We start from the raw sequence: 12,895 nt of genomic DNA on the forward strand, positions 1-12,895 counted from the left end.
GTCTATCAATTGCACCCATAAAACCAAATAAACCACAGTCTAATGATATAAATACTGAATACCCACAACAAAGCCAAAGTTATTCCCATATCCAACGATTAACGATCAAGAACAAGCAACATATAATTACCACCGTGCGTCCTCGTTGATGCTCGAACTGGAGCTGGACGAGTTGCTTGATGTGCCGTGAATCAGGTCCGCGACGGACATGCGAGTACCTCCTGGCGCGGATGTAGGCGGAGGAAGTACTCGCTTCGAATTCAGATCCATGGGAGCCTGGTTCGGAGACGACGTCGGCGCGAAGATTTTTATTGGTGGTACCGAAGTCGAGGACGGTACGGGAGGCGCGAGGAAGTCCGAGATTGGGAGTAGCCGCAAGTTAGTACCGGATGTGGACCGACTGACATTCCCGCTCGCGATGCCGCCCGGAGAATTCTGGCTTGAATCGACTTCGAGTGGCATGAGTGGCGGCGGCATGTGTCGCAGTGAGAGTGATCGTATTGACGGCAGTTGCACGCCCTGGAGTGCTTCCAATTCCCGCGGATGCAGTCGTGGCGAATGCGCGGGAGTGACGAGCGGCGTATGGTCCGGAGTTGGACTATCGGAAGACGAAAAGGTTGGCGACGACGGTGCCGTGGACACTGGCGAGTTTGGTCGAGATCGCTTCGAGACGCGGGGCACAAACATGTCGTCATCATGCGGTCTCGTCGTCGATGTCGGCGCGTTGAATGGGGTTAGCGGAGCCAGGCCAGGAAACCCTCTGTGGTGGTTGCTAGCGGCGGATAGGATGGAGAGCGACGACCGCGAGCGGGCAGAGTGGGCACTGTTTTCACGCTCGAGCTGTTGCGATGCCGCTGTCGCCAGCATGTGCATGTCGAACGGCAGTGGAAGACCCGTCGATGTGGGGGTCGAAGTGCCGGACGAGTACCCGCTTGAGGCCCGAGTCTGGATCTGGACATGGACATGAGGCGGCGACACGTTCGGACTTGTTGCTTTCGAAGTTGGCGCGCTCTTGCTGAACTTGACGCTCGCATTCTCTTCTCCTTGTGCAGCAGGCTGCTGGGCCGCTTTATAGCTCCGCCGCGGGTTTGCGTTTGTGTGGATGCGCGAATGCCGCGTGAGTTCGTCCGATCGGGAGAATCGCTTCTGACAGCCGGGGAACGTGCAGGCGTGGGGTTTCTCGCCGGTGTGTGTGCGGATGTGTCGGGTTTGGTGCTCGAGTCTATGGAAGGCTTTGTCGCACATTGGACATTTGTACGGCCGCGGGAGCTCTGCCGGAGGATGGTGCGGAGCCGCAGGAGGCTGGGCATGGAGAGTGGCCATAGTCTGATTTTGTTGATTTGAGGAGTCTGTGGAATAGGAATGTGGCGACGGATTGGAAGTTGGAGAAGCAGTAGACGAGGAGGATGACGATGAAGGATTGACTAGGTCTGCGATCGCAGGGACAGAAAGCGTCTTGCGCATGGATGAGCCGGAAAAAAGGGGGGGAAGGGGGAGAGCGTGGCGCTATATAGACAAACAATGATAACAAGAAACGGGTGAGGGGAGAATGGGGGGAAAAGGAGGAGGAGGAGGGAAAGAGTCGGAGGGAACGGGCGGAGTGGCGGCGAGGAGATGGGGAAGTCGGGAGAGGCGCGGGACAGAGAAGGAAAGACGTTTACAGTAGTAATAGACCAGAGAACCAAACTAGGCGTGCCGACTGCAGCCGAGTTCCATAGAAAGGAAAAACCATTCGTGAAGAAACAGTTACCCGCTGCCGGATTGCAGAATGCCTTTAGTGGCGAACTGCCTAATCAACTCCATGGGGTCCCCGCTTCCGCCGGCAGTCACTTCGGCCACAACCGTCGCAAAAATTTGTACTTTATGTCGTGGCATGCTCAGCCACTCGGTGGGGGTCAATTGGGTAACGCTAATCCGAACGGCATGCAGCCGATGTCCGCTTGCGGCCTAGCGTCGTTGTGACCTGCAGTTGCAACTACAAAGGTAACTTCTCCGCAATCGTCGTTTTCCAGAACACTTGCCCGCATTGCCGATGTGATAGCAGCCCTGCTTCTGTCTTTGCCTTCGCTTGTCTTCTCTGCCTGCATTCACATCGCTTAGCCTACTTCATATAGGCCAATATAAATACAACAGTGTGGGGCTTTTGTCCTGTCAGCCAATCTGCCCCACTCGTGTCCATATCAATCGCTTCTCCACACTTACCCGATACGCAAACGCTGTACTTCGGAAATGAGGCGACCAGCCCTAACAAAGTGTTCAATCTACTCTATTTACTGTAATTTTCTCCGCATCGCGGCGCACTCACTGCTCCACAATCCACTATCATTCTCTCACATAACCGGGACAGCAATCTCGCGGCGGCGAGCAGAAGAACCCCCCTTTGTCAATCTCACTCACTCGCGCCTTCTCTCAAGTCTCTTGCTCTCCTCATTTTCTAACTCAATTCTTTACTATTCAAAATTTCAACAATTACCTCGCTTTGCGGCCCAGCACTCGTAACCCACTAACTGAGACCCGCCGCAAACTAAAGTCACAAAACCCCTAACCCACCGGAATAATTTCGCGTGGGGTAATGCTGAGTCCCACGAAAACGAACGGAACGAAAATAATTCGCACAACTTGGTCACGGAAATACGTTTTACCGACTCCAGATATCATATCATAACTGGGACCGCGATTGGCTGCTTCCGGTTCGAGATAGCGCCTGGTTCTAAGCAGACATTCTAAATACATGACATATCTCAATATACTTAACATTGCCCTTGATCTCGAACTGCACTACCCCGTGAAATCAAGACAAACCGCTCGGCCAAAGTTTGGGGAACAGGGTTAGGTGTCTCCATCGGAACGCACAAATTAGGCTGCGGGGCCCGGCAGCCGCGGCGACTCAACCCCCGCTGGACCAGTCAAACACCTGATGTTTGGTATAATACTGCTGTGTCCTAAGAAGTCGCGAGGTATGAAGCGCGCGCAAAATTTTTTGTCGTGCTTACCAGAAGTGGCGAATGGAGTCTTTCTTTCGCACTAATATTGCAGCAGTGTGGAACGACTGCCTGATCGGTGGTCCGCGTCAGCATAAGATCACGTGAAATCGAATTTCCTGGATCCGACGAAGGGGACCGATATCCTACAGGGACCATCGCACTGCTACGAGTGTAATGCAAATCGTATAGTCATCGGAGTAATTCAAGCTCACCACAATGATCCGAATGCGGAACGCGGTTAGTGATTCACCCCTTGACGGCGTCAAATTTCGAATCGACGGACATTACCATTTGTCTTAATTATTTTGAAATTGCCTTTCGCGCACCTGCATTGTCGTTGGACACATCTTTCCTTTCGACTAACTACGGTGTGGTTTAACTACTCCACGTCTTCTCCATGTCAATGCCATCTAATCCTGAGCCAGCAGCAGGGTCTAAATGCTACCCATTAATCCGTACATCCAGTCCAGATCTGACAGAAGTTTCGCATTCAGAATGGCGGCTAGCGGAATCAGGAAACACGGATGCCATGCTGGTCCCACAGCACTTACAGTAGGCTGGTGGGGGTTCTATGTGGCACTATTCCGAAGCTGGCTAACGCGCGTATTATTTTTATCCGGGCCCCGAGAATTACCCTGACAGCCCCCTGAAGGGTCCCCCCAGTCACACCACATAACACCGAATCGAAAAAAGTTAAATGCTGACCGCTTCCGGGAATAGCTCCGCCCCCTTACTTCGGGTATATTTCGGGTTTTTATTTTTGAAATAAATTTGACACAGACACATACATAACAACGTTCGATGCAAGCCAGCTGATATATTATAAATTATTTTATTTAAATTATTATTTACTCCATGTTGGATCGTAATTGTAGTTGCCTAGCCATTGCAAGTACGACCGAGGATGAGCTGACGGGGTTGGGCACGATCGGCTATATCGAAATCGCGCCGCGCCCCACCGCAGTTGTTATAATATAGCACGCATACGTAATTTCATCGCAATATTTATTATGCCGACGCATTCGGTGCAGAGACTGCGCATTCCCCCGGCGGTCGAAGAGTAGTAACTTCAAGGCTGCCGACCTCAACCGAGGGTTTCGTGTCCTGATGTGGGGGAACGCAAATCTAATATTGAGCTAGACAAAAGCTTACTTGTGTACGCGACTAACACGTTTCCGAAGGCGCCTTTTGTCCGCACGAAATATCCTCTAATTATCGTCTGACGACAAATCCTCGGGCAAAGACGGGCGTACGCGGGATTCGATGTCCGCAAACATCCAAGGGACTTCTACTCTTTCTTTTTTTCTCGACAGCACAGGTAAATCGATTGTGTTGATCGCCGTTGCTGGGAATCAAAGGCGTTTTCGATCCAAACCTACGATTTCTCTTCGCAGCCGCCACATACACTCTAACCGGACCGCGCGGGGTAAACATTCTCGCTCGTCTTATCTTTCCACGACTACTCCCCACAAACCAGCAAATCTCGCACCCCGGACCTTGGCAACGCATGGCGTAAACTTGAACCGACGTCGGTTATATGCCACATCACTCAACTATGCGAACCCCTCCTGTGCATACCGCAAAGAATTCTATAAACCTGACAGTCTATCAGCATGAGATTACAAAATCTTCCTGCTGCAGCTGTCTACGGGAAATTGCCGGCTTAATTGCTATCTCGAGCCCATGATAAGTAGATAGATAAGTTTCATTGTAGCAAAGCAGCATCACTACGTCCCATACCTTACAAATAAACAAACAAACACTCTAATCCCTTTGACTCCAAGCCATATTAGATAACCAATTTAACCCATTATCTGCTCAAGGTGACGAAGACAATGTCACGACTCTAGCGCCGCCAACATGGGCAACGATCCCCGACGTGTTCGCAATCGCGTCCGCCAACGGAACTCTCGCTCCTTTTGGTTTCGCTCCCATAGCAATCGATTGCTTCAATTTCGCTGAGCCTCGTGCAGTGGTTGTCGGTCTTGCATTGCTCATGAATGCTGCAAGTGTTTGTTGTCCATGAAGTAGTTCCTTCTTTTGCTTGGATTGCAATTTAGTCGAGCTTAATTTCGACGTCGCCGTTGATTTCATTACACGCATGTCCTTGGCAGATTTGGATGACGATGCGGGTATGAAGTTGCTGGATTGCGAGAACGACGTGGATGCAGATGGCTGCGTAGACGACCCTGTCCGTAACTCGCACGACCGAGAAAACAAACCAGACTTGGCCGTCTCGAACGTCGTCTTCCGTAAGCTCGAATCCTCCACTCCAGACACCTTCGCCCTCGTTCTCAATCCACCAGCACTGGTACCGACATGCCGGACCGGAATATCCGCTTTCGAGCTTATCTCAAAAGCCATCGTCTGCATAGCATCCCGCCCGCTAATAAACGACGCTGCAAATTGTCCAGTAACGTCATTCCCGCGCCCGGATCCACTATATCCGCCTTGGGCCGTAATCGCCGCCAAGGTTGTGACAGACCCGCCCGACACGGTTCGCTGTCTATTGTGCGACTGAAAGGTGCTCGAACGAGACGATCCGCCTGACGCTGTCCGGCTGCGCCACCTATAAGGCCCAGAAGCAGAGTTATTGTATTCATATCTCCCCGACTCGTCGTACTGGCCGGATACAACGTCGCAGTCGTACTCGTCGTAGATGTACCTGTAGCGTGATACTTGCGCGTCGGCTGCGCCGTGATTGTCGTACGGACTTTTGTCGGCCGCCAAGGACGCCCAGTACTCATCAGGGCTGGCTGGGGTTGGCGCGCTGTATCCATCATTAGCAACCACTCCTATAAATTTAAGACAAAACGACAAAAAAAACCAAGAGGGGTCGCACACCACGCTTTCTTTGCTTCCGAAAAGTTCACTAAGCTTGGCGGTTCACGATCCAGGATTTCTCCAAGTGTAACCATGCTCCCATGTGTTACATTTGGCAACAAATTCTGGAACTTGTGCTTGATCGTTGAGACGAACGAGGACTCTACACAAGTCGGCTCCCAGTCCGCCTTGCTTGCTGAGTACATGGCGGTACCTGTCAGCATCGCTGGATACGAGAGATACAGCATTCCTATCTGTGTTAGCATCGTACGAGATGATATGTCAAATGTTTTCACCTTTAGCTCTCGTCATGGCCACGTACAGAAGCCTTCGTTCTTCAGCCAAATCAACTTCCTTCGCAAGCGATAGCGCATGCGGGATAGATCCCTCATATACTCCCGGTATAAACACCACGGGCCATTCTAACCCTTTCGAGCCATGGATCGTCGAAATTGTCAACACCATAGTCGGATCAAATGCGCTACTCTCAGCTTCAGACGGAGCCAGGTTTACTGTCGCCAGAAACCTGCTCAGAACATCGTCAGCTGCCTTGGTGCCCTCAACTCCGTCAATGTCAGGCAATTCGGGATCAGGTGCTGTTGCACAGAAATATCGAATATGCTCCTTCAAATCCGTCACATTTTCCCATCGAGCAGCCCACGTATCTCCCCGATCTTTCCGAAGAGCTTCTTTGTAGTCCAAAGCCGTAATCAAGTAGTCCAATGCATCCGCCAATGGCGTCTCGCGTGAACTGTCCTGCACAAGTCTCTCCGCTTCAGTAATGATATCCACAAATTGTTTTAACGAAGATCTGACTTTGGCGTTAACCCGCACCTGACCATCAATTGCCCGTTGAATTGCATCCCAAATCGGCACTTGATATGCATTCGCATGATTCAATAATGCCGCCTGCATCACACTGCCGATTCCTCGCCTCGGGCTGTTAATAATATCCAACAGCGCAGGACTTCGTCGAGATTTGACAACCACTAAGTAGTTCACAAGTAGCTTGATCTCTTCTCGTTCCCAGAATCGAAATCCACCAACGATACGGTAGTCGATTCCTGCTTTTGTAAGTTCGCTCTCGATCGGGCGTGTCAATCGCGCGGACCGCACAAGAATCGCAAAATCGTGAGGCTTAAGCATGCCACAGCTTAAGTCGATTAATCGCTGGATCTCTTTGACAATGTGCCTGGCTTCGATATACGGATTTCGAGCCGGAAAGAATACTGGCATATGGCCTTCATCGTGATTCGGCAGCACTGTCTTTTGTATTCGCTCGGTATCCTGTTGGATCACGGCCAATGCCGCATTCAGAATGTGTCCCGACGATCGGTAATTTTCTTCGAGACTGACAACGCTCGTATCCTGAAAATCTTGTCGCATACGCATGAGATTTGTGGACTCTGCTGCCCGAAATGCATAGATACTTTGATCTGGATCACCAACTATAGTGATGTTCGACCTTCTGGCCGCGAAGAGCTTCATGAGTTGGTACTGCACGACGTTGGTGTCCTGGAATTCGTCTACAAGAACAGCTTGTATGTTCGATACCACCAGGGGATTAGTCCGCAGCAGTTCCATGCATTTCAGTAGCAAGTCATCAAACTGTCGCCTTCGTTAGCATTAGCGAATCAGATGCAATCTGCAAGGTCATTTACATCCAGAAAATTAGCTTCAGCTAACTTGCCCTGGTACAGGCTGTATACTTGCATCATTTCTTGCGTAGTGTACTCCAACGCCGAGAGACTACTTGGCTGGATCGCGCGCGATTTCATATTCGAAATTGCATTCCGGGCATGTCTACAATCGTTCTTGTCACTTTCAGGGTCCACTTCTTTCATAACGCTCTGTATAAAATGCAACGCGTCTGTTTCGTCTGCAATTTGAAAACCAGTGGGTAAGCCGATTAAATACCCGTACTTTATCAGATACCTGCGAGCGATCGAATGAAATGTGCCGAGCACCAGACGAGACGCCACGGACGGACCGACCATCGCTGCGATACGCTCACGCATTTCATTAGCAGCTTTCACCGTGAAAGTTGTGACGATGATATTCGACGGATGCACGCCTTGCGACAGTAAAAAGATCACCCGCGAGATCAAAGTTTTCGTTTTGCCAGTACCAGGGCCTGCAAGAATTTGCAGCTGCGATTGGAGTGGGAAGGTAACTGCTCGCAGCTGCCGCTCATTAAGACTGAGTCGAAGACGATGCGTCGGTGATGAACTTCTGTGGGGAGCCTTCTGATCCACTGCCACTTTAGTGTCATCCCGTGACGTGGGCTGCTGCTCTTGCAGTGAGAAAACGTCGGCTTCGGCAAAACCATTTGATTGCTGCAGCGTCAATTCATCATCTTCATACACATCTTCGACTTCAAAGCTCGTGTCTTTGACAGATTGCGATGAGGTATCGTGGCGAAGCGGGTCCATTTTTGATATTATGGATAATCTTGGAGAGATCACCAGTTCACCAATTACTCCAACATTACCCACAGTGAACACAAATCAATCAATAATGCAAAGGAGGAGACGGATCTCAATCATATCCAAGCGGATGGGCAGAATTTCGTGGATGTTGCGCGGGGAATCAATTGTCAGCCAGACGCGACGCGTGAAGGTTGGTTACAAAACGGTTTGTGATCTGTGACTCGAGCACTTGCACATTTTACGAATTTGAATCACAAACAGGAACTGCTTCGTTCTTCTTCAACAGATACTTGTGGTTGATATTACGATGAAGGAGATATATATATATATAATTTACTTCATCTAGATCTAAGCCAGCTTATGCAATACACACTTAACTCATAAACGCCGATCCAAGCAACCGCGCCTTGAACTTTCAGCAGTTGCTTCCAGGTACGAAATATTCACAACGCAAATCTCATCTTTTGACACCAACTGATATGCTCATTGATATAACACCAGATTTGCACTTAATAAAAATTCTTTTGCCCCATCTTCTGCCACAAAGTTCGAATCATGATATCCCAAGGGACCGCGGTCACAATCCGCACAAGCAAGAAATTTCACACCCGCTGAAGAGCTTTTGCTAAATCCAAGGTTGTCAAAATCAAAGGGGTCTCCAAGAACCCAAAATAATTCTTCTTCTACATTATTTGCTTCGCTCGTGGGTTGCTCCTTCTCGTCCTTCTCCGGATCAGTGAACGACTATGCTTGTCAGGAACATGTATCGAACCGGAGCATAGGCTTCCTAAATAGCTTACCCTTGGAATTCGTGTACGTTTCCGTAAAACTCCCATTCCAGGTGATAGAATTACAGAGGAGCAATTGTTGTAAGGACAGCAGATCTTGTGAACATTTCGCTCGCCTTCTTTCGGCGGTATGGCAAGCTCTTCATATTGCTGCTTGGCCGCCATATTGCATATAACAGAATGACGATAGATATGTATGACGATCAATTGAGAAGAGTCGAACAGGAAAAAGCTGGATATGATTTCAAGTATAAGACGAGACTAAATTTCGAATCCACGCTGCAGCTCATAATACTAACCAACAGTTTCGTCGCAACCCTATTATCCACACACAAACGACTTCGCAATGTCAGCACACCCTAACCCGATGAAATGATCCATGTTCCCAGGTCTGATAATGCACGGCTTTCTTTTTGAAGAAGACGGCTTGACAGAATTCTTCCGCGTACAGATATTCAAGTAAATTAAAGCTGTCGGCTGATGTCGGATATCCCTAAAGCGGCGTTGGGCTTGCTTCTCAGTTGCAATCCACTGAAGATAATTCTTCTCTCAATGTTGCAATTGTTGATGTGAGAGCCTCTCTCTATCACTACCAAAGAACGTCAATATGGGCTGAAGTAACTCATCACTAGTATCGTGTAATTCTGCAAATTTGTCGCGAGACCTCATCTATCAATTCCGAAGTGACCCACAACATAATATACAATATGTAGCCCCTAATTTAATCGTCACCAAAATATGCGTGTTCTTTCTCCTGTCCTCATATTCGAAATGCGATTCTCTTCTATCTTTACACTGAAGTTTATTACTTCATTTTCGATTGAGAAATGACGTGAACCGGCGCATGGTTAATGAAGTCATTAGTCATCGGGGAACACTTCGGCTACACTATCCCGACTATTTATTCAGGGGCGGACCGTTACCTGAAAGTCGTTACCGCATCTTATAAAGAGTGAGGTTGCGAAGCCTATAAAGTGTCAATATCGGAGTTATCTCGCTATTTAGTAAGTGGACACAACTTTTTAGCTAAAGTCACTAAAACACACGCCAGCGAGCTGAACCCAAAGCAATTACAAGACTAGAACAGAATGTATGTAATGGCTAATGACTCATAATCACTAATTTGATTTACTGCTGAAAATATTATTTTGAAATGAATAACTGGGTCATATCTACCTTCTGGCCCCAGGTATCTGTATGCAATCTTCCTGACGTCATCCACCATAACCAAGCTTACAAAAAAATTCATGCCGTCACAGGGGGTGGTGATATGCCGCTCGTATGTATCGTTTCGCTCCGCAAGCGGCACATCACGCTCTATTTACGTTTGTAAGTGCGCGAGTACTTTAGCGTTGTCGTCAACAGTGACGACTGCAGTTGATGTGACAATTGCTTTGTCATTTAAGCCTATACTTTAGCTCACACCGCCTGGACTATTCAATGTTCGACAGCTGCTGGCAGTATAGATTCACTATATTATTTAAATCTGTACGAGCAGCATCATTATCCTCTATTCAGACAAGATCTCGTTTACTTATTCAGAGGCCATTGTTCAGTCCAATTGCGTTGAGAAATATGTCCTCAATTCCAGTTAAGCAGAAGGCCTTTGTCGTCCCCAAGACCGGCGGTCGCGAGGTCTTGCAGTTCGAAGATGCTCCAATTCCTGAAGTCTCCGCAACTAAGATCCTTGTGAAGAACGAATATGCTGGATTAAGTATGCGATATTAAAAACTTATACTCTTAGTTATGGCCAGCCGAAATGCTAGATGAGGTTTACTAACTGTCAATAGATTTTATTGATTCCTACTTCAGGTCAGGTCTGTATCCTGCAAGCACTCCCTATATTGCCGGTGGTGAGGCTGCTGGTACTGTCGTTGCCATTGGATCATCAGTTACCAAGTTCAAAGTTGGTGATAGAGTTGCTTGGCTCGGCTCTGGCGCATTCGCAGAATACTCAGCTGTCGACGAGAGTGGGAGCGTGAGCGTTATTCCCGAGGACATTGATTTCAAGACCGCCGCTGCGTCACTCCTGCAGGGACTGACTGCTCTCAGTTTGGTGAAGGACGCTTATGAGGTCAAGCCAGGTGACTGGATTCTTGTTCAGGCTGCGGCTGGTGGTATGGGATTATTGCTGTGCCAGTTGATTAACAACATTGGCGCACATGCCATTGGTACTGTGTCGACGCCAGAGAAGGCCGCGCTCGCTAAGAATGCTGGCGCGGAGTATGTTATTAATTATACCGAGGACGACTACGTCAAGAAGGTTCTCGAACTCACAGACGGCCTGGGCGTTCATGCTGTCTTTGATGGCGTTGGAAAGGCAACGTTTGAGGGATCCTTTAGTCTCGTCCGCCGAAAGGGCTCCATGATTACTTTTGGCAATGCCAGCGGTGCAGTCCCTCCATTTAATGTGGCTAGACTCTCACAGAAAAATATTAAACTGTTAAGACCGATGCGTGGTAACTACATGGCCACTCCCGAGGAGTGGGAGTTCTATACCAGTGAGTTGTGGAAGGCCATTGCTGATGGAAGTTTGAAGATTACTGTTTATAAAGTCTATCCGCTTGAAGACTATAGATCCGCTGCAGAGGCTTTAGAGACCAGATTGTCGACCGGAAAGGTTGTTCTTAAGTGTTAAAGTGTTGAACGAAGACATACAAATGTAATTAGTTATGCATAAGACACGCGATCTGTCACGAACAAAATATATGTGGACCGTAGTAGGTGTTTACTATACGGCTTGTGCCATCTAACTTTATCACATCCTAAAGCATGGTTCTATAGCGTGGACAGCAACTCGTCGAACAGCCTTCTTAAATTATAAACCCCCTCTAATGCATTCATATCCATTCCTTCCCCTGGTGTCCATGTCGCATGCGCAAAATCAATCAGCTTGACACGGCAAACAGATTTCACCTCCTCGTCCCCCTCGTCTTCGCCTACTACGATATCACCTGTTGAGAACATCGATACCTGTTCAACAATCTGCCCGTTGATTTCGACAGTTTCGCTAACCGACTCTTCGAATTCTTCTTCCGATTCATCGTAGCCGTCATAAATTTTCTCTGGTCGCTCCCGTTCTTCCTTAAGAGCCTCGTCAAATGCTGTCGGATCGCTCTCGTAGACTGCCAGGATACTTGCAGAATACATTCGAGATTCTTCTTTCTCAAGAGCTTCTGCAATCAGAGAAATCCCGGTGATAATTCTCTTAATAACTTCTTTTCTCCGATCTGTACCTAGTGATTTAACAATAAATGTGTCCATCCCTTCTTTAACGGTTTTAACATCGAAACTCCGCCCATAGTATCTGTCGTACACGACGTAGTCTCCTTTGTCTTGATCCCAAGTCTTCATGCCCGCAATTCGCATACAAAGTGATCCACTAGTGGTTTTTGCAGCTACATCATCCAATCGCTTTCTCTTTTCTATAGAGGCTTGTTCGTCCCATAGCTGTCGTCCTAATTTAACGTCGATAACAGACGCCTTGGCAAATCCTGCCGCAACATTCTCAAGAACAATTGCACGCTCCGCGCCTGTCATCCTGTGTACCTCGCCGGAAGCTTCAGTAATCGCACTTTGTGCATTCAATTCCAGCACACCATAAAATTTAGGAGCAACCGATGCAAATGAAGGGTGTAGTATTAAAGATTCGTAAAAATCGATTTCTATTTCTGCGGCAGGTTTGATGACGACCACACCACTCGGATCTTGCAAGACACCATCGTGACCTGCGACCTTATTGTCAAATGACACAGCCGTGGAGATGTTAATCGCCAGTGGAGTACCCATTGTCGTATTAGCGAGGAATATGTACTTGGAGTAAAGGCCATCTCCTTTAACTGTTGGTGCGGCTCAAATATATCAAAACTTC

At 48.4% G+C, this 12,895-nt stretch overlaps 5 protein-coding genes across 5 annotated transcripts; 1 reads left to right on the plus strand and 4 right to left on the minus strand.

The window, feature by feature from the left end:
* Window positions 1–126: 126 nt before the first annotated feature.
* V1513DRAFT_430819 (uncharacterized protein) lies at window positions 127–1,464 on the minus strand (the record flags this gene model as incomplete). The annotated part of the gene is made up of 1 exon (XM_066896357.1): window positions 127–1,464. One exon carries the CDS (start codon window positions 1,462–1,464, stop codon window positions 127–129), a length of 1,338 nt encoding a protein of 445 aa, XP_066754278.1.
* Window positions 1,465–6,089: 4,625 nt separating this feature from the next.
* V1513DRAFT_377431 (P-loop containing nucleoside triphosphate hydrolase protein) lies at window positions 6,090–8,239 on the minus strand (the record flags this gene model as incomplete). Its single annotated transcript, XM_066894950.1, has 2 exons — window positions 6,090–7,415; window positions 7,469–8,239. 2 exons carry the CDS (start codon window positions 8,237–8,239, stop codon window positions 6,090–6,092), a joined length of 2,097 nt encoding a protein of 698 aa, XP_066754279.1.
* A 277-nt stretch (window positions 8,240–8,516) lies between these two features.
* Window positions 8,517–9,299, minus strand: V1513DRAFT_442193 (Mss4-like protein). The gene is made up of 2 exons (XM_066897626.1): window positions 9,037–9,299; window positions 8,517–8,980 (listed from the first exon to the last, which is right to left on the minus strand). Exons 1-2 carry the CDS (start codon window positions 9,187–9,189, stop codon window positions 8,720–8,722), a joined length of 414 nt encoding a protein of 137 aa, XP_066754280.1. The 5' UTR covers window positions 9,190–9,299; the 3' UTR covers window positions 8,517–8,719.
* A 1,010-nt stretch (window positions 9,300–10,309) lies between these two features.
* Window positions 10,310–11,703, plus strand: V1513DRAFT_442196 (uncharacterized protein). Its single transcript, XM_066897627.1, has 3 exons — window positions 10,310–10,371; window positions 10,447–10,738; window positions 10,815–11,703. The coding sequence occupies exons 2-3, from the start codon at window positions 10,600–10,602 to the stop codon at window positions 11,660–11,662; spliced, it is 987 nt and encodes a 328-aa protein (XP_066754281.1). The 5' UTR covers window positions 10,310–10,371; window positions 10,447–10,599; the 3' UTR covers window positions 11,663–11,703.
* On the minus strand, window positions 11,651–12,836 carry V1513DRAFT_442202 (inositol polyphosphate kinase-domain-containing protein). The gene has a single exon (XM_066897628.1). It carries the CDS (start codon window positions 12,811–12,813, stop codon window positions 11,803–11,805), a length of 1,011 nt encoding a protein of 336 aa, XP_066754282.1. The 5' UTR covers window positions 12,814–12,836; the 3' UTR covers window positions 11,651–11,802.
* Between the last annotated feature and the right edge of the window lie 59 nt (window positions 12,837–12,895).

The sequence above is a fragment of the Lipomyces chichibuensis genome, assembly GCF_038497645.1.
Source record: "Lipomyces chichibuensis strain CBS 12929 unplaced genomic scaffold V1513scaffold_10, whole genome shotgun sequence".
Lineage (NCBI taxonomy): Eukaryota > Fungi > Ascomycota > Lipomycetes > Lipomycetales > Lipomycetaceae > Lipomyces > Lipomyces chichibuensis.